At 48.5% G+C, this 26,779-nt stretch overlaps 1 protein-coding gene across 7 annotated transcripts in view; it reads right to left on the bottom strand.

The window, feature by feature from the left end:
• Tns3 (tensin 3) overlaps nt 1–26,779 on the bottom strand; it is a 232,873-nt gene that overhangs the window by 80,762 nt on the left and 125,332 nt on the right. For all 7 annotated transcript variants that reach the window (XM_041668817.1, XM_041668815.1, XM_041668810.1 and 4 more), the window contains 6 exons: nt 26,535–26,647; nt 25,775–25,835; nt 24,937–25,012; nt 13,049–13,178; nt 12,765–12,830; nt 11,621–11,725 (listed from right to left, as the gene is read on the bottom strand). In XM_041668817.1, the coding sequence (XP_041524751.1) occupies nt 11,621–11,725; nt 12,765–12,830; nt 13,049–13,178; nt 24,937–25,012; nt 25,775–25,835; nt 26,535–26,647 (551 nt within the window). The remainder of the gene's footprint in view (nt 1–11,620; nt 11,726–12,764; nt 12,831–13,048; nt 13,179–24,936; nt 25,013–25,774; nt 25,836–26,534; nt 26,648–26,779) is intronic.

Genomic DNA, 26,779 nt, shown 5'->3' with positions numbered 1-26,779 from the left:
ACAGCGACTAAAAGTTTAGCCACTGGGCCTAATGTCACAGAGAGTAGCAGGTTCCAGGAAACATCAGCTCAGTGGCAAAAGTGAACATTACCAAGTTTTCATCCTCTGGTTTTTTTCTAAGAATGTTACCACCATCAATTCCTCATTTTTTCAGTTTTCCATAACGAAGTTTCAAAGAACATAACGTCACCTGTCCTTGCTAGCAACACCTTACTGTGTGTAAAGAAAACCCAGGCTCATTTTCACTCTTATGGAATTCATTTCTTGTAGATCAGTGTCTAGCCCATCTGGGACATGCCAAACGATGGGAGAGACAAGTAAAAGAGAATTTCCAGGGCTTCCTCCCATGTCTAAACGATCTGCTTTCCGCTCCTGGGGCCTGCAACTTCCTCTGGCTTTTGGTTTACCCCTCAGGGGCCTTAATCACTGAAGCCCTAGCTTCTAATCTCAGCCTCAGTACCTGCCTGGCTTTATCACCACTCACTCTCTTCGGACTTAGATATCAGTCAGATCTTTCTAACTTGTTCCGCTCATCCTTGGTTCACACAGCAAAGGGACCCCCACCTGTCTCCTGCCCTGATTAAGGCCTCCATGCTAGCTCTTCTTAGAGGTGCAGGAGATTCTACCAGGACATTAGTGTACAGAAGCCATATCCCAGGGGGTCTCAGAACCCTGCTTTATCTAAGGAGCACTCTCCACATAGTGCAGCCCCCAAAGGAGAGAGGAAAACTATATGTAGAAATAGACCTTTCATCTACAAAAGTAGCCAAAGCTCATCCTAGTCACAGTGTAAACCAAGGAGGTCTGAGGGTTCCTGGATGCCCACTCCTTTTACATCACACCACATGCTGTCATTATACCAGCTGATACCCTGATTCTCCAAGTAGCTTTCTGCTATATAAAAAGAAAAAAAAACAAAACATAACCTAGTTCAAGTGCAGAACACATTCCCTGCCTTGACCTCTCCTTCTGTTCTCATGCCCCACCCTTCACAGGATCCACAAGAATGAAATTACTTTTATTCTGTCCTGGGACCTACAGGGAAAGGCAAGACTGTTTACATGTTGCCGTGTGTATCTGATTTCAAAGGTCTTGTATATGAAAACTTAAAAACAGTTTCAACTAGGAGAGATCTGATGTGGGAGGTCCTTCTGTGTATGTATTGCTTTGATTGGTTAATGAATAAAGCTGTTTTGGCCATTGGCTGAGCAGAGTAAAGTCAGGCTGGAAATCTGACCAGAACACAGAGCGAGAACAGGTAGAGTCAGAGATGCCATGTGGCTGCCGAAGGAGGCCGAAGCCGCCTAGCTGCCCAAGAAGTAAGAGGTAATAAACCACGAGCCTCACGGTAAAATATAAATAATAGAAATGGCTTAATTTAAGATGTAAGAGCTGGCTAGATATACACCTGAGACATCGACCAAACAGTGTGGTGATTAATATACTTTCTGTGAGATTATTTGGATCTGGGCAGTCAGGAACGAGCAAACAGTCTCCGCTTACAGCGATCAGAAAAAGGCACTCTGGATGGTAGTTTCCAACTGCTGAAGGCAGAGCTAGAAATAGAACTTCAAATAAAATGCTCCACAAAAACCTAATATCAAGACTATAAGGAAATAAAGGTAGGAGCGCTAGCTACTGGGGAGGACTAGGGTGGGAAGGGAAATGAAGAGAGGACCCAAAAGTACCAATACTGAGTCCTGAAGCTGCATAAAGTCAGAAGGTTCTGACCCTGTAAATGTCACTGTTCCACAAGAGCGCTCCGCCACAATCATGAGGTGACATGCTTAGAAAGTGAACACACATGTAGGCAGACTCACCCAGTCGAGAGCTGCAGGACACAGGGGGATGGACCAGGTGAGGGGTGCGTCACTACACAGAGGACCTAATGAAGACTGCTCCAGCTGAACTCTGTTTTTCTCCTTTTACAAGCCCTTCCTTCCCTTAAAATGCACCCCCACACGAACTTTCCCTCCCGATTGCTCCTCAATTTGTAGCATTTCTGAAAGAGAGAGCGCAGGACACAGCGCCATGGGTTTGACTGCAGGCCTGTCTTGGTATTTTGTAAGCCTCCAAGAGAAGAGAGGGCTGTGCGAGTCTTCCTTCGTTTTTCAGTCAAACGTGAGAGAGGAGAGGAGCCTGTGCGCGGGAGGGAGAGCCCAGCGAGAGGATACACAAGAGGAAGGAGCACTGGACACAGTTTGCTCTCTCTCCTGTTTTACATCCCAGTAAGCTAGTATTATAGTCGGATTCTTTCCTAGACTTGGCAGAAATGAGAAACGCAACCTCAGACTTTGTAGAAATAAAGTTTAAATCCCACCTCTTCCTGGCATTGAGAGGTAGGGTGTTCCCAGGGAGGCCACAGCAGAGAGCCAGGCAGGTGTGACTGGAACATCCCTGTGAAGCCATCTGTAGCTCCTGGCAGGAAACAGTGGGAGAACCGTTTACAGCACCAGGGTTTCCTGCACACACTTCACACAGAATGTGAAGCTGCAAGGATCCTGGGGTGAGAGAGGAGCTGTGAGAAGGGAGCCACGCCCAAGCTCACATCTCAGCAAAAACAGCAACAGAGCAAGAACTAAGCTCAGAGGCCGCGGGTGAGATTGGAGTGCAAAGTTCCCCAGCCCAGGGCATGGAATACAGGGCGAAGGCCGATAACTGGGTGTGCGCTAAGAGGGTGAGGTCACAGGGGAAAGTCGGAGGCCCTGAGCATCAATGTGATGAGGACAGGAAAGTGGCATGGGAGGGGCTGGCTGCACGTGGCTGCTGGACTCCACAAAGACAGTGACTGCACTGGCACAGACAAACCAGCCAGCCTCATCACTTGCCAAACACACACGGCACCTATGTCTATGTCCTCCTGGGAGGGAGACTCGCAGGCTGGAGACTGAGAACTGAGGACAAAGGTCAAGTCCACTCAAATCTCAGTGCCACCATTCACAACCCCGGGGTGACACATAGCTCCTGGGGCTGTCACTGGAACACTCACAAGGTCGGTTCATACAACACTACAGGATGACATACATTTTGAGACAGTTTCTCTAGTACCACTCAGGAATATATTATGTATATTTTATATAGCAACATAATATATTATTGTATATATTATATATTATATAATATAATGATAATATATTATATAATATAATGATAATATATTATATATATTGTATAATATAATGATAATAATATGGCAGGCAATGGCCTGGCCCTTGTCCTTTGGCAGTCTCAACAGCACACTTCCTTCCAACAGGTCACATCCATTTTCAAAAGTCAATAGTCCATGACTGGATTGTGGCTCTGAACACAGAGCAGACGCTTCTCAGGGCTCCGAGAGCAGTTGAGAGCCACTGCCCTCTGACCTGTCACACTGTACTGTATGTCTAAAAATCCCACTCAGGTGTTAGACCACAGGGTCAATGAAAGGAGGCCTCGCGGGCTTGGGGGACAGAGGTGTGGAGTCTTGATTCACAGACAAGAGGAGAAAGAGAAGCTCTTCATCCATATGGGCCGTTATCCCTTAAGAGCGTATAAGGTTACCATGAGGTGCTTGTCAGTAGGCAAGACTCAGAAAGGGCGGAGTTTATATTAAGAAAGCTGTCAACATAAAAAAGAGTCACTTGTGTTAAGCATAAACAGAAAGAGAATATTTTGAAGGCAGACTTTTCACACATGATTCTGATTCAAACCCAGAAAAGTGAGAAGCACTGATAGGCATGAGGTTTCTGCCATGGTCTGGGCTAGGATGTGAACTGTGCCCACTGGCTTACCTTTGACACAATTCACATTAATCTTCCTGTCTTGAAGGCTCGGGAGCCTATGGGTAGTGAGACTAGATGGACAGGAGTAGCTCACCAGAGGCAAGTCTTTGAAGGCTCTACCTGCCCTGGTTCCCATCTGTAATTTTTGCTTCTTGTCGGATGCCATGGAACTGCCTCATGCAAACCGCGATCACCAATCTTCCTGCCATGAGGGGCTGAAATGAAATCTCTCTGCAAGTGTGAGATAAAGTAAGCCTCAAGGGCTTTAAGCTGCCTCTGCTAGGTATTTTATCACAAGGATAAGAAAAGTTAACAGACCATTAGCCTGACAGGAAAGTTCTTCTGCGGGGTCATCGGCCCTATTCCACTTCAGGCAGGCGCCATCCTTGTTACGAACCATCGCGGCAGAAGATGGCTGCCCCATAATGCACACGTAGTCCTCATTTGCTTCTCAACACCTCTGCGTGCCTCAACCTCTTTGTAGAGTTACATTAGCTATTGTTAGCTAGAGCACACACCCCATCACAGTGATATTTCCAGCAGGTGTTATGACCTGGCAAATCTCGCCATGGATGGCAAATCTATGCAACAGAAAGAAGATCAAGAGAAAGTCTCCTACCAGCCAACCATTCACGGAGTAGCAGCCGTAGCCAACACCAGGAGAAAAAAAAAACGTGTTTAGAGATGCTAGCCAAGAGCATCCCATTCTACTAAAATTAGGAACTGCCCAGGAGGGACCCCATAACTCCAAGGAGTTAACAGAAGCATAGAAACGGTGTGGCAGACAGGCAAGCTCCAGTGGGTCCCTCCTTCCAGCAGCTGTCCAAACTTGCTTTGCTTTTCCCAATCTTAATACCCTAAATCCCCCATCCAAATGGCTGCAACTTGACATAGCATGTTCACGGCCCTGCGTACGGCATGGCCAGCGCTTCTTGACCCAACTTGTTCTGATCACTGGCCCATATTAGGAGACTGATGAAATATTCTGAGACTTGGATATGGCCATTTTAGGACTGAAGGTTACTGTGATGAGAGCGGAGAATCTGAATCCCCTTTGGCCTGTCTGCTCCACAGCCGCAGAGGGAGTTCTCACACAATAGTTGTTTGGGGAGCCAAGTCTGAACACCCAGAACAGAAGGTACCCGCTTAAAGTGGCAGAGTCCAGACCTGGATATGTCCTCACACTTCTCACCCCTAGGCTGGTAAGTGGTGTGATCAGAAAGCTAGGTCCGTGTAGGGAACCAAGGGCTTGGAAGTGTCCCGGCAATTCTTAAGTGCAACTCAGCCACTTCTGAGTTTTCCTTTTCCCTCATCCTTGTTTGACCTGTGGTGACCTTATCCATGCACTTCTGAGGGCCTGAAGCCCCCATGCTCCAGGCCGAGAGCTGCACCAATCCAGGCCTGGCTCTCTCTGTTCTTGACTAGGGAGTTTTATAAGTCCCTCCTCTACCTGTCCTGCCCTCTGGACTGTAATGCCTGTGGGGCATCCTCTGGGTCCCCCTACGTTTCCAAGCCCTGGGGTTCTTCCAGTCTCACTGCCAAGTAAAAGGGAGACATGCCACAGTGTTGTGACACTTCAAGATCAGGCCCACGCCTTGTCCTAAAGTTGCCACCAGCACCTACTGGCGGGACTTCACACCCTGTCCCCACCTGATGGAGTAACCACTCTCTTTGTTTTTTACTAATCTTTGGCACTCCAAAATCCAACCCACGGCACACCCTCCAGGACTACTGATGAATATGATATTCAATCAGCCCATCGTGTCTGCAGGTTCTGAAACCAGGGACTCCACAAATCAGAGATCAAAAAAAAAATACTTTTAAAAACTGCATCTGCTTTGAACATAAAGATTTTTTTTTGTGTGTCCCTTGCTCCAAAGAATGCGGGATTACAATGGGTCACACAGGGTTCATATTATGGTAGGCACTGTAAGAAAGCCTGGTATGGTTATACATATGGAAGGATTGTGTAGATTACATGCAAATATTATTTCACTTCAAAGAAGGGGACTTGCGAATCCATGTATTTAAACATCTCAGATAGCCCTGGAGTCACTTCCTGCCAACACTGAAGGAGGATTGTCCATATGATGTAGGCCGATGTGAAGGTACAGACCATACTAGTTCCTCACGGAGCTAGGGGAGGCTGTGTTTAGGATCACCTATGTATTTCACAGATGTGGGGCTAGAACACAATCACAACTCATCTGGGCAAACACACATCCCCCAGAAGGGACTGTGGTCAGTGGTGCTGACCCTGTGGGAACTTAAGTGGGAGGTGCAATGGCTTTACTGAAAGCCACAGGCACAGCGATGGAGGGTTTGAAGTCCAACGATGGAAGAGGAAACGCAAGTCAGACTACTCACGTAAGAAAAGAGTGGATGAGAAGAGCAAGAGACAGAACTCTAGGAACAGTGGCCCCCACAGTACACCACCCATGCTGGGACAAGGTGGGACTGTAAACCTTCCTATATGAGGCCATCAATGGAGAAAGATTTGTGTGTGTGTGTGGCACATGATCCAGCCTGTCTACTGTCTGCAAGCTGGGTACATACAAGTGCAGAGGTCATGAGCTGCTCGGAGACCTTTTCTTAGCCCATCACAACCAAGCTGATTTTGCCTCTCCCAGCCAGGTAAGAAATCCCCATTTGCTTCTGGATGATGAGAATACAATCCATCCAGTGATGTCCAACGCCACACAAGTGACACACAGAAAGGCAGACAGTGCTCGGTCCCACATAACCTTGAACAAAACACAACTCACTTAGGGTACCAATCTTCGCCAGCAATAAAATCAAGGAGGTTCCCAGGGCCCTTGAAGCTCCTATCGTCTCACTTTTGCTGGGAACCATTGTTCCCTTCCTTTATCTCTGAGAGGGGCTCGCAGCTTCTTATGAAGATGGAATAACACAGTCAGGCTTACTAAAGCCTTCCATACCCATACCAAGAGTTTCTTGGCACCATGCCACACCGGAACATTTTTCCCTGTCCTAGGTGATAGTGAGGACCCTTGAGAGGCCAATGGCCCTACAGCTCACTAGCATAGCAGACCACTGTCCACACATGAGGACAGAAATAACTAACAACACTATACCAGAGATGGGGTACCCTGGAACAGATTCAGGGTCTGGCTCTTTTCTTAGTATAGAAAGTGGGGCATCAGGCTCAGACATAAAAGAAGGAGCTTTCCTAACACGAGCCCTGACGAAGGCAGCTGTAGAGGGCTCATTTCAGGGCAGCGGGAGCTTCTAGAGATAAATGCAGCTTAAGCCAGTATTTCAGCTCTTTTTTTTTTTTTTTTTTAGGACCAGTAGAAACTAGAGGCAGGGGTAAGGGTAAAAGGGAGCATTGTAATACCCCATTTTTCAGCTAAAAGAAAATGTTTCAAAGGCTGCCAAGTTTCCCTTTGCTCCTCAAAGCTCCAACAGCTGTCAGGACTAATGCCGCTTGAGGCTTGGTCCCTGGCAAGAGCAACTGAGATTTCGCTTTCTGCCCGCCAAGGTGGTGGCTTTGTCCAGGAACCCAAGCCAGGGATTGCAGACCCCTGACAGGAGCCAGGCACTGCCTGGAGTTAGACAGAGACCAGCCTCACTGCCTGAGGGGTGCTGAGGAGGACTGGAGCACTGAGGGAGAGGACTCTCTTTCCAGCTACAGGAATGGATCTTTCTATTATGTGCTGACCTTGGTCTTGAGTACAACAATGGAGACACAGAGGACACACTGGGTGACAGTGATAGAATTATTTGCACTATGGTGACCTGTCTAATGCAACTGAACATGGGAAAGCAAGGAGAGAAACTGCTCATAGATGCATGCTCGGGCAGGTGAGTTAAGCAGAAAGCCAAGGCTATGAAAGTGCAGGGGATAGTGCCCAGTATGAACCTCTTACGTGCTATTTTAAAATGAAGCCTAAAGCATAGCAATGTCAAGAGCTTTATTTACAGGCGGTAACACTAGTAATATTTTCTTCAATGATTATCAGCATTTTTGAAAAAGTACAAATGTATAAATACAAATTGATTCCACGAGAAAAATGCAACCCCTTTTGACCCTTTCTCCTGTTCCTGTCCCCTAACTCAATTTCTTAAACTTAACTTTAGCATTGGTATATTAGCATTTACCACCGATAACAGAGGTCCACGACCTTAAAGCATTGCTTCCAGTGGACCCCAGACCAAGAAAATCTATGATATGTGAGGCAGGATAATTTTCATTAGAGCATGTGCCATTCTTCAAGGGCCTGGTGCTACTCAAAAACAATGTGGTCAACTACTAACTGTGTGCATACTTACTTACATACAACTACTGTGTGTGCATACTTACTTATATGCAACTACTGTGTGTGCATACTTATTTATATACAATTGTGTGTGCACACTTACTTATATGCAACTACTGTGTGTGCACACTTACTTATATGCAACTACTGTGTGTGCACACTTACTTATATGCAACTACTGTGTGTGCACACTTACTTATATGCAACTACTGTGTGTGCATACTTATTTATATACAATTGTGTGTGCACACTTACTTATATGCAACTACTGTGTGTGCACTTACTTATATGCAACTACTGTGTGTGCATACTTACTTATATACAATTGTGTGTGCACGCTTACTTATATGCAACTACTGTGTGTGCATACTTACTTATATACAACTACTGTGTGTGCATGCTTACTTATACACAACAACTGTGTGTGTATACTTACTTATATACAACTACTGTGTGTGTATGCTTACTTATACACAACAACTGTGTGTGCATGCTTACTTATATATATACAATTGTGTGTGCACACTTACTTATATGCAACTACTGTGTGTGCACTTACTTATATGCAACTACTGTGTGTGCATACTTACTTATATACAATTGTGTGTGCACGCTTACTTATATGCAACTACTGTGTGTGCATACTTACTTATATACAACTACTGTGTGTGCATGCTTACTTATACACAACAACTGTGTGTGTATACTTACTTATATACAACTACTGTGTGTGTATGCTTACTTATACACAACAACTGTGTGTGCATGCTTACTTATATATATACAATTGTGTGTGCACGCTTACTTATACACAACAACTGTATGTGTATATTTAGTCCAGCTCCTTGCCTACTCAAACCCAGAACCAACCAACTCAGAGGACTTCAATCATGTCCTTCCAGGCAGACTATCCACCTGTGAAGCCCCAGAACTTCTAACCACACATCCTACACTACAAGCATTTCCCCTAATCATGCTGCCTTACTTGGGAGACACTGAGAGAAAGATTACCCCAAGGGGAGCTGTCAGAATAGACAAGTAAAGATTAAATCGTTTCTCCGATAATTCATTGAACAAACACATCAAATATCTATGATAGTTTGAATGCCTGTGGTCCTCCAAAATCCCGTATGTTGAATCCCATCATCCAGAGAATGGCATTAGCAGGTGATTAAGCCTCGAAGGGACCCTTGTGATGGGACTAGCGCCCTTATCAAAGAGACTACAGGCAGCTCTCTTACCATCTTCCTGCCATGAAGACACAGCAAGAGAGCAGTGCTATACAACCAGACCTAAGCAAAATACCACCTTGTAGGCACACTGATCCCCATTTCCAGCCCCCAGGGCTGTGTATGACACAATGCTCTGATATTCTGTTACTACATCTGACAGACTGAAACAGTAGCAAGATGCTCCCAGCAGCCACCTAACAGCTTTCTGTGGGTCTCTGACTGTTGCCTCTGGCTCTACCAGCCAAGAAAAAGGGGTCTGGTAGAGGAAGCAGTCTCTGTCTGTCTTTAAAGGCTGTATCCTCTCCCCCGCTTTTTCCTCTTTTTCTACCTCTACCTCCCCGATGCCAGGTCAGGATCTCTGCCACACCCTTCTTCTAATGATGCATTTGTCACAGCCAAAAGTGATGCAGACAAGGTGATCTTGGACTGAAATCTCTGATATCACAAGCCCTTCATCCTTTAAACTGAGCCTTTGGACACAGACTCTCGGGGCACTCTGACCGTCAAAGTCCTCCATCTACATGTACGTAACTTGACTTCCATCATATAAAGAACGACATTTCCATGACTCCAGAAAGACTTCTTGACCACATCCCCCTGGTCTTTGGTGGCCGGTATGTATAGCAACCTACATCACTGCTTGGCTCCCTGGTCTAATCTAGCCAGTGGTTTGCCTGGCCACCATCCCCACTCCCTCCCAGTACTGATGGTATTCCATTCCGTTCTCCAAAGCGTCCCTTACTCTTACTGCAGGGGCTACCCCATCACTCTTCTCCAGTGGAAGGCAGCAGAAGCGTGGCTGATGGGGAAAAGCTGTGCCGCACACTATCAGACATCAACGGGCTGACAATCGTGTACGAATACACTTAACAGGGAACTTTCAACAATTCCTATGTACAGCACGGGTCTTTAAGACACAGTGCAAAGTTTTCTGAATGTGCTCAGCTGTAATTGCTTTCTGTGCCGGCACCTGAAGGATTAGGCTTCTGGATGATTCACGCTGTGAGGACACGTAAAGAAAGGTTCACCGTGTCCACACCTGCCTGCTCACATCCAGATTTCACCTGTTTTGATGCCCAGAGCACCCACCCTTTACCTCGGGCACAACTTTTAGTCCAGATGGCTTTGACACCCCAGCAATTCCTTCTGATGAAATTTCACCCTCTGCTGCACAGAAAGCCATGTGAGTTCCCCAGCACAAGCAGGGGGACACAGAATTGGTGTCTCTAGCACTGGCCATCTGCCCAGGTCTGGAAGCCCAGTGACCGACAAGGCTGTGATGCTGGTGTGGGTCATTCCAGACACTGGTATTTGGTCCCTGACATCAGGATGTACCTAACTTGACAAAAATTACTTCAATTTTCTTTCTCCCAGCAGGAGAAAGACTACTTCTCAGTCAAGTAGTTTAAACATATAAAAGACTAAGTCAGAGAGATGTCCCAGTTGGTCGTTGGTGGCCCCTCCACATAGCCACTTACTGGCTACTACAATACACGGCTCTCTGGTTCTAATCTAACCAATGGTTTCCCTGGTCAACATCTCCTGTGCCCTCCCAGGCCCAGGACTAGGGCTTTGATTAGTGAAACCAAGACAGACAACCAGAGTTTGAGCCCCAGAATGCATGTGACAGAAAGAAAAAACAAATCCTGCAAGCTTCCCCCACACATGGCATGCAAGGGCGTAAACACACACACACACACACACACACACACACACACACAATGTGGCATGCTCATGACCTCCCTGCAATACACAATAAACAAATAAAACGCACTGTTTTTAAAGTTAACAGCAAAACATGAACAAAGAAAGAAACTTGGATGCCCACTTCTCAGCAATCAACCCCAGTGGCTTCTCTTAGTAACCCCAGGAGATGACTGTCCCTTTATTCTTTATCTGCTTTAGGGGTCACGGGGAGTCACAGTGTACATTCTGTGGGTGGGCAGGAGACTGTGCTGAGTAGTTGGGCGTCCACCTACAGCCTGAATAACAAGCAAACCTGAACAGTGCCAGAATATTTGAGTCTGGGGCTATACAGCAAGCAGAAGTCACCCCGGACTGCAACGTGGCATTCCCCAGCACACATGGGAAAAACGGATAGAAGGCACCAGGCCCCAGCGTTACACATTCCCAGCTTCCAACCAAGCCTCAACATGCTACAGCTTCATAAAGGCCCTGATCTAAATTCACCAGTCTGACCCTTGTGAGTGCCTTCAAATCCCACAGTGTCAGACACGTATAGCTTCTGGACTGTGGGGTGCAGGGTGATGGTCACACTGTAAGCAACAGCAGCAGGGCTTTGCAGAGGTAGCCGTGAACATGCTCTCTCCACCCTGGCCGCGCTCACCTTCGCCATCGGCACTCATGTTCTCATAGGAGTCCCACCGAATCAGAGGGTCTGCTGTGTTGTAGTCCACAATCACCCCCTGGTCACTGTAGAGATGCTCGGATCCTGTGGGGGCACAACAGGTGTGTTAGCCTTAGCAGAGCCCAGGGCTTCAAAACGTCATGGGAAATTATAACACGTGAGTCTTCGCTTTAATGGTTCTTTCCTACCTAAATCCGTAACAATGAGCCTGGTAAAAGAGTAATAACGTCCTAAGCAATTAAAAATGGAGTTGGGGCTGCAGAGATGGCTCAGAGGTTAAAAGCACTGACTGCTCTTCCAGAGGTCCGGAGTTCAATTCCCAGCAACCATGTGGTGGCTCACAACCATCTGTAATAAGATCTGGTGCCCTCTTCTGGCCAGCAAGCGTACAGACATACAAAACACTATACATAATAAATAAATAAATCTTTTTAAAAAATGGAGTTAAAAGCTATCATGTAGCGAGGCGTGGTAACATCTGATAATCAATCTCAGCGTTGGGGAGGCTGAGGTCAGATGATGAGGTCGTTGACCTAGACTGAAAAGTGATTTGTGTTCCAAAATAATAAGAAGGAAAAAAAGTTATAATTGAAATGGACATAGGCGGGAGGCTTGGTGACAGACAGGAACATTTCACTACAGTAGTCAGGATAATTCTCTCTTATTAAATGTATTTTCTGAAACACAGACATTCAGTGTACTGTACTGTACTGGCAATCCTTTTTTCAAACACCTCTTCCGAGGGGAGAAGCAATCATTTGGTACAACTTCACAGGTAGCGGTAAACTGTCAGGGACACCAGCAAGTACCCTCGCCTGCAAGGGTTCACTAATAAAGTCACCACGGGAAAAGCAAACTTCCTTTCGGTCTTTTCCAAATGAGAGCTAATGTCTCAGAGTCGCCTCCCGCTTATTATCCATTATGTTATTTTAAGAAAATCATTTAAGACCAAGCTTAGCAGTCGGGCACGTGCCTAGACTACATAAGGCTCTAAGCAACACCACCATGTATAATAAAAATTCCCAAGTATGTGCCAAGATGGGAGGTGTTACTAGAAGCTCAGGGTGCTCAGAACTGTCTCCAGCCTGAGTTAGAGTCTGGCTATGTCCTGTCAGCAACCTACCTTGAATCTTCTCAGGTGTGGCTGAAAAGACCAATTCAATCTTGCCGTAGTCAGGAAAGCGGTCATCTGAAAAATGAACACATCACACTGTAGACACCCGAGTCTTCCAGCCAGCCCAGCCAGGGCCGCACACACAGAGTGTAAACCTCTGCCTGGTTTCTCTGAGTTGTTTGCCCACAGATCAACTCTGTTTCTCTTACGCTGGCAGTCTCTCTGCCAGCAAGTGGGAAAGAAGACAGGGAAGGACACCGCTTCTGACACCCCCCAGGGCTTCATCCACACACCTTTACAGGCACTGTCCAGCTCCTCCTTCCCAAAGAGCAGTCCATAGCCCTGCACAGCTCCAGTGTGAAACTGCAGGCGGAAAATGACATCGCGGGTGGCCGAGCGGAACTTCTTATGATAGCACTTCACCTGGTCAAAGAGAGGACGAGAAAACAAGGCATGATTGAGGGGCAGCACTCACTGCTTAGCACAGGACCTTGGATGGTGTGGCCCCAGGATAGGAGTTTCCACTGGAAAGTTACATCTTAAGATGCCATGGGGGGCAGACAGTTATCAGCACATCACTGTCCCCCTACGCCCTCCATGTTATTTCAACAGAAGGAAAATCCCAAAAGACCACAGTCCTTTGTCCTGCCATGGGCCACACCCTTCAGACAGGGAGCTGTGCTAGAAGACATCTGTGGTCTTTAGTCTCGATTTCAACAGCTGACGGCGTGGACACTTCCCTTTCATCTAAAATGCCTCTTGGTTCTCATGCCATGGAAACAGTGATTAGCACTGCAGTCTTGTTTGTTGAGTATAGCAAGAACATGGGGGTGAGGTGGGGGCAGGGGGGTCACAGACAGAGACCCAGACAGACAGACAAGCACTGGTGTTGTTTTCTCTGCCAGGTGTCCAGGGGTCTTGGAGGTGGCGTTTTAAAGGGAGCGCTAGAATGACATCTGTGATTCGAACAAAGGCTGAAGCTTCTCCACCTCAGGTGCAGCTCAAGCCACCCTGGATAACTATGTTGACAAGCAGGGCTCAGACACGAGAGACAGACTGTGGCAGGAGTGTGTGCCTGCTGTGCCCCGTCCCATCTTGCTACCAAAGGCCTCCCAGCATCGGGCCATAATGAGGAAGAGGTATGATATGAAAAGAACCTCACGCAGGTGGCAAAGGAAGAGCCGCAAGCCAGCAGTGCCTTGCCAGGGTCTCCATGGGTCCCAGGCCGACTGAGCTGCTCTCAGCTCTAAGACCACAGTGCCCAGGGTGACACACCACGCCAAGGGAGAATGTGGTAGGCGGGCCTGCCTACGCGGTGTAGCTACTTTCTCTCAGAGACTCTTTGTGGGGAAGGATTGCTGGAGAACACCACACTTCACAAAGCTAAATGGAAAGTTGGCATAAATCGTCAACACCCATCACCCCAGCAAGAAAATGTGCAGGTGACAGCTGGGGCATCCTCTTACCATGGCCATCCCCCCACCCCAGCCCCCAGAAACTCTAGAAAACAGAAAGCCAAGAAGCCTAGTCAGGAAGGCTGGGAACCACAGCCCTCGGGCAGACCTACAATACAACTTGTTTACTTTGTGCTATCTACCAGGAAACAGTCTGAAGAAGCAACAAGAACGCACAAACAAGCCTGCAAGGATGCTCCTTGTGGCCAGACCAGCACAGGTTCTCCAAAGCCCAGGCAAGGACCCCAGCTCCACTCTGCTGGGCTTCAGGCAAGGACCCCACCTCTGCTGGGCTTCAGGTGAGGACCCCACCTCTGCTGGGCTTCAGGCAAGGACCCCACCTCTGCTGGGCTTCAGGTGAGGACCCCATCATCTCCAGTTGTGTGGTGCAGTCCATCTGCACCTACCAACTGAGAATCAGCAATGACGACCAAGAGCCCTGCTTGCTTCCCAACATCCAATGGCATGCTGGCCCCAAGTCTCCTACTCCCTGTGCCAGAGTCCTTGACTCTTCAGCAGGACTCAAACCCAAGATGGTCCTTGGAATCAAAGACATCCTTCCAGAATGTTCTTCTGGGCCCTCAGGTCTCAACACTGACTTACCCTTCAGTCCTTCTAGCCAGGGCTGACTCCACATCGCCCACCAACCCTGTCCTATTCTCCACTGGCTGCCTTTGAGGATGAGAAGAAACCAGGGTCAGGGTGGGGATGGGAGAGGAAATGCCCTTTTCGAGGCAGTCTTGTTTTCAAATTGTATATACATTAAGGAGAACAGAGATTTGCAGAGCAAGGTCTCAGAAGTCAGGGCAGGCAGGGGACATAGACCTAGCTGGGCACACTCAGGCACATGCATTAGCATTAGAGTGGGTGGGGACCTGTTGGGAGGATGTGGCCTGTGGACCTAAATGGGTAAATACAGGGACATCCGGAGATCCCAGTCCCAGGAACAGGGTGACCTAATGCAGTCACAGTTATTTTTGTTGTGCTCCCCGTCACTCACTCAAGTTATACTCTTCTTCTCCTGTGGTCCCCTCCCCAGTCCTTCCCTCTTCCCCACAGCCTAAGTGTCCTGAGAGCACCTTCTTCTCTAGCCATCACTCAGCTACACACAAACACTTTGACTCACAACCCAGGCATCCCAACTCTGTCTGAGCCAGGCGTGGGAGGAGGATGGGTATCCACAGGTTGGGCAGCTCTCGAGCACCTTGGGCCTAGTGTGATCTCCTGTTTGCAAATTCTTATTTATCATATCCCAAGGTCACAAATCCTCCTGAGGCTGTCGACTGAGCAAGCTGTTACTGAACAGTGCCACGCTGCATTCCTGGGATCACTCCTGTAGGGATTCTGACATACGTCCATGGACCAGTGGGAACAACAGCACTGCCCCTGCCTCATCCTCATCCAGGCATGAACACCTGGAGAAATCTCAGGACTCCCCACAGACCCCAGCACCACAACAGGTCAGACTTGGAGAAACGGCCACCTGTTAATCAACACCTTGATCTGGTGACACTGACCACCACAAGGTCCACTCAGTGTCAGTATCACTCTTTATAGCATCAGTGGTCAAAGATCAGAACTGTGTGCGGCACATGTTGAGTATAAAGTTGACATGGGTCCCAGTGGCTGCTCTTTAAGATAGAAAACATTTTATAATGATTACTGAGAGGTCTGAAACCTCCCTTTGGTCCTCACATTTAACACATGCTGGAGTCTCCACAGAACGTTTCTAGACTGCCCTGGTCCTCAGCTTCAGATTTTACAACATTTCCCTTTGAGACAATTCAATGTGGTGGCCACAGTTTGTGGCAAGCACTGTGCTGAATGATGAGGACAGTCCATCACCAGCTGTCACAGACCCCCCACCTTAGGCACCTAAGAACATCTGCACCGAACCCTTCAGGGACGTTCATCCTCTTGGGACCTTTCACTTTCTAGCTGTAAGACGAATAGCGGAGGCTATAGCTAAGAAGTATTAAGAAAGCTTGCAAATCTAGCTCTTTGCGACAGCTCCATGGTCAGATGTACGCTATCCCATCCCTACTGCAGACTACTACATACCTACAGATTCAATCCCCCTCCGAGCACACACAGGCTTTTTCCTCATAGCCATTCCCTAATCAACAGAGAGAACTATTTACATGGTGTTTATGTTGTATTAGCAGGTGTGATGAGCAATCTAGAGATTGTTTTAAGGATGGGGAAATATACATGAGCTGCGTCTAAGCACTTAGCTATTTTATATGGAACTTGAACATCTTCAGGTGTTCAACATCCAGGCAAGTCCTAGAGCTAATCCCACATGCACGCCGATAAACAACCGGGTACGTGATATTATTTAATAATCAATGTAAAAATAGAGCTTCTGCAGAGGGGTTCTTGGTGCTCAATCCTGCTGTTAGTGTTGACGGTCATGGAAAGGCCTGCGTGGTTTTCTCCTTGTGTTGTCTAAGTAAACAGTCTGGAAACCTTGACCTAATCTTGCTTCCTTACAGTTGCATGAAGAAGCATCTGCACCCTCAACTGGATGCTAAGATGATGGGGTCCAGGACTAGGTGAAAAAGCTCAGTCCCCCAAGCTAAAGGCAGGTACCTAAGTTGAGTGTGTTTGGAGCACACACCTGTGACCACAGCACTTAGAAGGCTGAGGAAGAACAATACCTGAAGGGGACTAGTCAACTCTTAAAGACAGTCAGTTCCCACCCTTCTCCCCATGTGCGAGGCACCGACAAGCGAGACCCAAAATCCCTCCTAAATCCTCTAAGCAAAACAGACAGAGTACTAGGGCATGACCAGCAGAGACAGAAGCGCCACTCTGGCCCAACTCAGCTTGGTGGGACTATCTAGGCTAAAGGTCAAAAGAGCCTCCATGATCTCCCTAGGAGCCGAGTGTGATTCCAGACGCTCACAACACTGTTGAAGTCGTGAGGGAAAAGCAATGAAAAATGAGCACACATTGCTGCAATGAAAACACACCCGAGATTGCGGTGCTGAATGGGAGCACAGATGAAGACCTGGGAGTACGGATGAAGACCTGGGAGTACGGATGAAGACCTGGGAGCACGGATGAAGACCTGGGAGCACGGATGAAGACCTGGGAGCACGGATGAAGACCTGGGAGCACGGATGAAGACCTGGCCCGGTTCTAGACCCACAGCATAGCAAGGTGAAAAACAACATTGCAAACGAATGTACTCGTTGATATGAGAGAGAGAGATCCCACCTCAGGGCCTCTGCAGGGTGGGGGTAGCTATGGAGGGACAATTCCACTTTCCCTCACCACACACAAGTGCCCACTGTAAGAAACAACAAGCAACGGGGCTATTTGTGCAGCCTCTTGAGGAAGCTTCACCTGTGCTCACAAGCCCAGTCACCGGTCACGGAGCCAGCAACCATAAAGGCAAGGTACAAGTGGCTGTGGTTTGCCCAGGCAGGGCAGCAAGATGGAACATGCCAGATGGAGAGATGTTTACAAGCCCTGGACCAAGTGCTGAGCCGGGGAGGGGGCAAGCTGGCTCAGGCCCCAGGCTCCCTGCCAGGTTCCTGGCAGGTCTGAAACAGTGTGAATTCCTGAGCAGGTTACATAAGCTACAGGCAGCCTCCCTAAGGGAGGGCCTGGCACCTGACCACAGCGTACTTTGTGGCAGGATCACAAAATCTGACCTTTTGTGAAAAGCGCATTTGTAAAGACCGGTGGGTTGGCTGTGCCACTGAGAAAGGTCAGAGGGACGGCCCAGAGCAGATACATCTATGTCAGCTTTGCTGTCGCCAGTAACAGCGCCATCTGCTGGCTGTAAGTCAACAGATAATAGAGAATTGTTTCCCAAGAAGTGTTTCCAAATCACTTAAAGCTGATTCTGGCCATTCCATCTTTTGGACGTGATCTTTGTTATCTTTCCCAACTGCAGGGGAAAAAAACCAAGCAAATGTAACTGCACACACGGTAAACATTCACTGAAATGCAAGGTGCTCCTTAGATGGAATAAGATGAAAGACCATTGGGGAATCAGTCACCCACCAACAAAACACAAGGGCGACTTGCTCATACAAAGGGCCAGTGAAACCGTACACACTGGGAGGTGAATCGAGACACATATTTTGCGCCCCTTGCAGTGCTTTGCAAGTTGTGGTGGCTGCCAGGTCCCTTATGAGCAATGAAGCCACCTGCACACCTGTGCAGGTGTACACAACGGGACACATCGGGCAGTAATGGGCAGAAGTCAAGACCAGCACCCCAGAGAGAGCCACGAGGCTGCCTCATGCTTTGGATGTCTGGTTGGCTCATTTAGAGATGGGCAAGGCAGCAGAGGAGGAATGTGGTAAGTCCTGAGTCGCCCGACCCCAGGACGCAGGACAGATGAAGGCAGTGGCATGGCTCGCTACCACGGGAGCAGTGCCAGCACAGAACATGCTGCAGCATCTTTTCTTCTGCTGAACGCCTGAGGTGGGACCAGCAGCATGGGACATGTGAGCTATGACGCAAGGCATACGGTCTGAGAGTTCACCGGGGCACCTGATCTTACACCCTCTGGGCCGGTCACAGCTCACCAGGTATGCCGTGGTCATTGATACCTGACCAGAAGTATCAATGTGATCAGAGTGATCATTTTCCACTCGGACTGGAGTTCAGCTCACCTCTGTGCACATAGAAGCCTGAGTTAGTTATCTGCCCACTCAGTCAATCCCGCACTTGCCTTCTAAGCTCTGGGAGTAGGCTCTGAGCATGTCTCTACAAATATCCTATGCCACCCAGCTTGGACCAAAAGCTACAGGCACTGGCTCACCAGGGAATGCTAGTGATCAAGCCCAGCAAAGGTGATAATCACCAACAGCACTGGAACCCACTGTCAATCACACCACACATGGGAAGCACTGGAGCCTACTGTTAATCACACCACACAGTGAAGCCTGTCAATCATACCACAGACAGAAGCACGGGAATCTACTGTCAATCACACCACACACGAAAGCACTGGAGCCTACTGTCAATCACACTGGCATGGAAGCAATGGAACCTACCGTCAATCACACCACACACTGGGGTACATGCTCACTTGGGAGTTAAGCGATGCCCTTTCATATTTATAAATCAAAAGCCTCAAGGACCTCAGAATGACAGTTTTATGAAGTTTTAACCAAAACTGTCAAGATTGGCTTGGATAAACTACCACCGGCATCCTCGTTCGGACTCACGGAAGGACAGTCAAGGGGAAATGATACTGATAAGACCACCTATGACACGTTTGGGAAAGACCAACCCTGCCAACACCCTGACCTTGGACTTCTAGCCTCCAAAAGCAAGAGAAAAGAAATCCTTGTGCTTCTTCTGTTGAGAATTCTCTGTTCAGCTCAGTGCCCCATTTTATAATTGGGTTGATTAGCCTTTAACGGTCTAGTTTCTTGAGTTCTTTATATATTTTGGAGATCAGACCTTTGTCAGTTGCGGGGTTGGTGAAGATCTTCTCCCAGTCAGTGGGTTGAAAGACACTTAAGGTCATGCTCAACTCTCTTAGCGATCAGGGAAAGGCAAATCAAGACAACTTTAAGATACCATCTTACACCTGTCAGAATGGCTAAAATAAAAAACACCAATGATAGCCTTTGCTGGAGAGGTTGTGGAGAAAGGGGTACACTCATCCATTGCTGGTGGGAATGTAAACTTGTACAACCACTTTGGAAAGCAGTATGGCGGTTTCTCAGGAAATTCGGGATCAACTTACCCCTGGACCCAGCAATACCACTCTTGGGAATATACCCAAGAGAGGCCTTATCATACAACAAAAGTATATGCTCTACTATGTTCATAGCAGCATTGTTTGTAATAGCCAGAACCTGGAAACAACCTAGATGCCCTTGAATGGAAGAATGGATGAAGAAAGTATGGAACATATACATATTAGAGTACTACTCAGCAGTAAAAAACAAGGGTTTCTTGAATTTTGCATGCAAATGGATGGAAATAGAAAACACTATCCTGAGTGAGGTAAGCCAGACCCAAAAAGGGGAGCATGGGATGTACTCACTCATATTTGGTTACTAGCCATAAACAAAGGACATTGAGCCTATAATTAGTGATCCTAGAGAAGCTAAATAAGGAGAACCCAAAGAAAAACATATAGGCATCCTCCTGAATATTAACCTTCATCAGGCGATGAAAGGAGACAGAGACAGAAACCCACATTGGAGCACCAGACAGAAATCTCAAGGTCCAAATCAGGAGCAGAAGGAGAGAGAGCACGAGCAAGGAACTCAGGACCGCAAGGGGTGCACCCACACACTGAGACAATGGGGATGTTCTATTGGGAACTCACCAAGGCCAGCTGGCCTGGGTCTGAAAAAGCCTGGGATAAAACCGGACTCTCTGAACATAGCGGACAATGAGGACTACTGAGAACTCAAGAACAATGGCAATGGGTTTCTGATCCTACTGCACGTGCTGGCTTTGTGGGAGCCTAGACAGTTTGGATGCCCACCTTACTAGACCTGGATGGAGGTGGGGGTTCCTTGGACTTCCCACAGGGCAGGGAACCCTGATTGCTCTTCGGGCTGAGGAGGGAGGGAGACTTGATTGGGAGAGGGGGAGGGAAATGGGAGGTGGTGGTGGGGAAGAGACAGAAATCTTAAAGAAAGGCAGAAAGAAAGAAAGAAAGAAAGAAAGAAAGAAAGAAGTAAAAAAAAAAAAAGGAAATCCTTGTGCAAGCCGCCCAGTCTGTGCTCAGGTCCCTTCAGCGTGGCCTTTCTGGCAGAACACAGCAGACTAACAGTGCTCTCCGATTTCTGACAGCGAGCTGACCTCTCAGCAGTCGCTTCTATGAACTGTGCAAGGAAAAATGACACTCTGCGATGGAAAAATCCCCTCGCCAGCTGCCACATCTCCTTCCCCCTATCTGATAACACTGCAGAAAATAAATGCAGAGTACACAGAAAAGAACTGTAAACACAGGAAGCGTAAATCAAGCCATAACGCAATCCTAAAAATATTCCATGTGGGGCATGAAAAGGGTGCAGGAAGGAAATCGTCTTATCAAAAGCAAGTATCTCTTGTGGAAAGATCTAGAACTTCCTGTGTGCCAGCACTTTTGTGGAAGTGAGTCATCCGTGGGGAGCTGTAGCATGAAGTTCGCATCCAGAGCCATTCAAGCCTGACTCTCAGAGGTTATGCTCTCCGATTTCCAGCAAGGCTGGCTTCTTCACCACTGGGGCTCCCCTGTCCCGTCATGTCCCCACTCCCATGGAGCAGCTATCCCCACTTCTTACAGAGATTACCTGCAGCTTGTCTGGAGCAGCACAGATAATGGGGCAGGAGGGAGAAAGCTGGAAGGGGGCTGCCACTCATCAGGAGAAGGCGCTGCTGCAAAGGACCTTAACAGGCCCATGAGGCAAGCACACAGACCTAGCACCATGGCTACCATGGGTGGAGCGGATGCCGTTACTGAACAGTCTGTGCCCAACTCACCCTTCTCTAAGCCTGGATTAGACAAAAGGAGGACCAGGAGGTTGGGGCCTTGTCAGAAACGAGCAGGATATACTAATGAGGAAGGACAGAGAAGCTCCTGAGAGGCCAGATGCCTGGCAGGAAGCAGCCAGGGAGAGTGGGGAGATGGCAACCTGTGTTGTGGGTTAACTTTGTACCCCCTAAACCTCATGGGGGCAGTATGAAAATGTGGGAGTTCTGGAACACGGGGAGATCAGGAGGCCAAGACCCTGTGAATGTCACCAGCATCGTCCGAGACTCCAGATCCCCTTCCTGTAGGTGAGTACACAGGGACACGGTGCCCTTGCAAACAAAAAACCAGATCCCCGCTAGATATGGAACCTGCCAGCCCTGGACATCGGACCGCACCAGTGTAAGTATCCGTGAGCACCCACGTAAGCACCATGTAAGCATCGTGAGAATCCATGCAAACACTCACGAACACCCACCCATGTAAGCACCCCAGTGCAATAGGATTCTATGGCAGTAGCCTGAACAAAGAGGCGGGGCCTGCACTCACAAACACTGCCAACCAGAACAGCCCTTCTTCTGGATACAAACTCAACACAAGCCTCATACTGAAACTCAGTTGCAACAAACTTCAACATCCCTACCTGCTGGTCTCTCTATCCCAGCAGTTCTCACTACAGCTCTCCTAAGGGTCAGCGGAGGCTGGCTCCTGGCTTCCATCCCTGACTGTGCTTCATAGCTAGGGGAACACCCAGGATAGGCCCCATGGCTCCCGGGTTCACCCAAACACTCACAGCTACCCACTTTCTGCTTCGAGAAACACCTCATGTTAGGCTGCTTCTAGTTCTGAGGCCAGCACTGCTCTCCAAGGTACCTTGTGCTCACTGGGGCTGCAGCTGTCCCTGCCCTGGTCCCTCCATTTCAGTGACTAGAGAAACTTGCACACAGAACCTCACTAGTCCTATGTGTTATAAAGAGAGGGGGCCACTCCATGTAAAGATATCCTATATGTTATCATAGCATTGATTCCCACCCTTACTCAATGCCTCCCTTATCACCGGCCTGACCACCACCACCACCACCAAATGACTGGACTTTCAAGTTCAGGTTGGAAATTAAATTTTTATGAAGGCTTCATACCTAATCAATTCAGACTTCCCACGAAGGACCAGAACAGTACAGTCCCTGCGGTGAACAGCTTCAAGTCATCCGCTTACAAAAATAACTGTGTGGCCATGAGTCACCTACGAGGTAAGAACTGCCTCCAGGTGGCCTCTAGATGTCCATCCACATTGTCATTTGCCCAGCCAGTTGGCAAATGGCAGCAACCCACAGGAGCACCTTCCTGAGCTGGAGCAGCAGCCAGCTCCGCAGGACACACAGAGCCAGGAACAGGTCAGGTCCAGGCATGCTCACCAGTAAACATCCCCCTCACCCATGCCAAGCTCCATTCCTTCCCTGTGTCACCTGATTTTTCTCTAAACCACCTCAGTGACAAGTATTTAGCTCCCACCCACGGACCCTCTACACCGCCCCGCATCTCCTGCATGGAGCCACGTTCCAGGAGTCACAGTGCATATAGCGTTTACTGGGGCCTGTGTTCTGCCTATGTTGCCCACTATGGGGCACACAGTGCAGGGTAGGGTGCCTAAGCAGGGCTCCTCTAGAGGGGAGAGAGGATGGCCGATTAAGGTTGAATGACCACCTCTCTGATAGTGACAAAGGCTTGAAATGCATCAGGATGACATAATGTTGTCTGTCTCCCATGCTGTGCCCTCTTAACACCCACCAGGCACTGTCCTGGAAGACTGATGGGGACTTTGCTCCATTCGTGATCACAAAATTTAAACATGGTCCTTCCGAGGCAGCGGCCACAGCTCCCAAAAGGGCCAGGCATATCTCTTTCCAACACAATGAGCTTCCTCACAAAGACAGACATATTAAAGGAAGGCCCACCCTGGAGCATGAGGTCAAGCTGCCACGACCTTCTAGAGCCATGCTCTTCCAGCCAAGCGCCTCAAGAACCGTCAAGGGTATCTCAGAATCTCCTTAGCCTAGGCAGCGTCTTAAGGTCTCCTTCTGCAACAGAGCTTATGTCCCCAGGATATACCTCCAGGGCAAAGAAATCACTTTGTATTCCTGTCCTTCCTGTGTCCAGTGCTAAGACTGGAAACAAACAAATAAAGCCCCAAATGAAAGAAAGAAAAAAAATAAGACAAGTGAGTAAAAATTTCAAATGTGATGGGGGAGAGGTGAAAAGAGAGGGAGGAAGGGAGATAAAGAGAAGAGAAAAATGGGAGGGAGAAATGTAAGGAAAGACAGAATGGCTGGGGAAAAAGACAAAAGGAGACTGGAAGGAAGACAGAGACGGGGGAAGGAGGCTGGAGGAGTGAAGAAGCGCATCCCAGAGGATCCAGCCTCTGCACGGACACGCTCTGGTCATATAAGAATCTGACGCTCATGAACAGAAAGCTCAGATGGAGGTTTAGCATTGCTTTTTCTGGGAGTAGAGAAGTGAGGAGCTTCACCCCAGGCCCCCGTCATCTTCCACGTCTCAGTTTCCCACCATTACCACGGCTCATAAAGAGGCATGAGTGTCAGTGCATCTGTCCAAGAAAACGGGGAGGTGCCCACTCTGGGAGTGTCATTCATAACAAAATGCAAGACGAGCTCCACAATCACCCACCATCTCAACAGAGTCGGTCTGCCAAGACCACGAAAAGATCGTATCTAAATTATTCTACACATGTTAGAAGCTGTGCACATGCCTCGCAGGCTTTCAGATAAAACCTTTTCTAAAATTCCTGTACGTGTAAAGGTTCTTCTGCATTCAAGACAGGCAGGAGGTGGAAAAGTAATGTTTGGTCTCCTCCAAGAAACAAAATTATCTTGAGAAATCACTGTTTCGATCATTAATCACGCTGTAAGAACACGAGTTATATGCTGCACTCTGGCTCTTGATATTTAAACTCTGGGAGGCCTGGGCTCACACAGGTCAGGCAGTGGGATGCTCAGCAGGGCTGAGGCTGAGTGAGAACCCTGCATAGAGCCAGCAGCTCTGATAGAAAAGATGGGCAAGGACAAAGATTCGTCACTGTTACTAAAAATATTATCACTCACAAATTAAAGCCCTTAGAGGGATGGCTGTTTTTCTTTTCCCGTTGGTTGAGAAGGGAGTAGTCATAACCTGGGTGATTGTTTTTTTCCTAAGGCAAAAACCAATTTTCCTTCTGGGTCACTATCCTGGGTGGGTGTGAGCAAGTGCTACACACGGGGGTACTCACCATGATGTCACCCTTTAGCAGCTGGGCCGGCTCTATAGCAATGCGGATCCTGCTGGGGTTTTCAGGGCCAACGTTGCTTCGGGGGAACAAGAAAAGAGATCATTACAGAGTTTCACGATGTCATGACCACAGTAGCACAAGCTGAGAAAATGGCGAGAACCGGCACAAACAGCCCAGACTCCAAGCTCAGCGGCTTTACCTTACAGAAATAAGTCAGCTGGTTCGAGAGAGCTGAGTTGGGGAGAGTTAGTCTAGCCCCATCACAGCCCCAGGCTGGAAAGGTCACACTCAGGGATGTCTCAGCTAGGGACAGACCCAGCTTCTGGGGCAATCTGAGGATGCAATTTCCACAGTGTCATGGTGGGGGGTGGGGTATTTTGAGCCCAGAAAGGGGTAAGGGGTCTTTGTAAGTGCCAAGACATTTTCTGCCATTCTCACAGCTAAGTGCTAGCTATATGAATTGCTAACCAAACTCAGAGAGCCATAAAGGTTCTGAAGATATATATCCAAAAGACAAGCGAGAAAGGAAAGCCCCAAGGGACTTCGTCCTAGCACTTCCCAGTGTATCCACTTCCAGACAGCAACGATTTCTCTCCCAACCTGTTCAGTCCCTTAATGAAACCAACTAGAGACTAGGGGACCAGGCCCCTCTCTCAGCAGCAGCTTGAACACCTCCTTTGGGCTCTCAGCATTACCGGCCCACCGGGTCTGCTTCTTCTTGTGGGAGAGACAACTCATTTCACAACCAACCCACAAGCCACCCTACACACCCGGCACAAGCCACCCTACACACCCAGCACAAGCCACCCTACACACCCAGCACAAGCCAGGCACTTACTAGATCCCCGACGTGTACACGGGCTGCATGGCTTGGTAAAGTTTCAGAAAGGGCCGGCAGGCTGAAAGAGAGGCACGTGCCAGGGAAAGACAGGATTATTAACCCACGCACAGACATCCCAACACCAACGTAACGTGCCTGGACCTCCAACCAGGGGACTACTTCAACCAGAGGGCCGTGGGGGCTCAAAACCAACATGCAGCTCTGTAAGTTCACTTTACTCCTAATGGCGGGGGGACTACAAGCTATGGATACCACCAACTGAAGAGTGCACACCTACGTAGAGGCAGCCAGGGAGCAGAAGATGGGTCCCGCCCTGAGACACGTGTTGGGAGTACCTGTCTAGGACAGGGGCCAGGGTCTATGCTATACGCTATAAGCATCTACATGGAAGAGGGAGACAGGGTCCACGGGAATGTGCTATGGAGGAAAAAGAAAGGACCCCAAGTTAGGGATGGTCAAGCATGCTGGCTTCTCTCCAGTTTGCCAACCTTAAACACAATTGAACCATAGAGCTGCTGAGAAAAAAAGACCCTGGCCTAACAAAGACTTCCTGTACCTGGGTCACGGGGCTGTTTGTCATCCCTTCATGACTGCCTGTCCCAGGGACTGACGACTTGGTCTCACCTTACCAAGCTGGAGCTCTGCCCACACACTGGGGCTGCACACATACCCAGGAAGCATGGGTAGAGAATCTAGATGCTACCTGAGGAAAAGGCTTCTAATTTAGGACTCCAGCCTGGGATGAGAAGTCTCTTACCTCCTCCAGTGTCAAAGCTGGGAGCGCCATGTAGGATGACGAAGTGCAGGAACAAGGGTGAGGCGTTCATCTTCATCGCCCCGGACAGTAGCCCACTGAGAAACTGCACATACCTGCAGAGGACAGCAGCTAAGACTCCAGAACTGACTCCGAGATGCTGGAAGACTCGGGAGCAGGCAGAGGGGAATGGGAACTGTGTCTGGAGGCCCTGGGGACACCTTGTCCCACTGCACACAAAAAGTAGC

This window comes from Microtus oregoni, unplaced genomic scaffold (genome assembly GCF_018167655.1).
Source record: "Microtus oregoni isolate MIOR12 unplaced genomic scaffold, Mior012 000019F_ref0000042, whole genome shotgun sequence".
Taxonomy (NCBI): domain Eukaryota; kingdom Metazoa; phylum Chordata; class Mammalia; order Rodentia; family Cricetidae; genus Microtus; species Microtus oregoni.
This window is presented reverse-complemented; position numbering and strand designations above follow the sequence as displayed.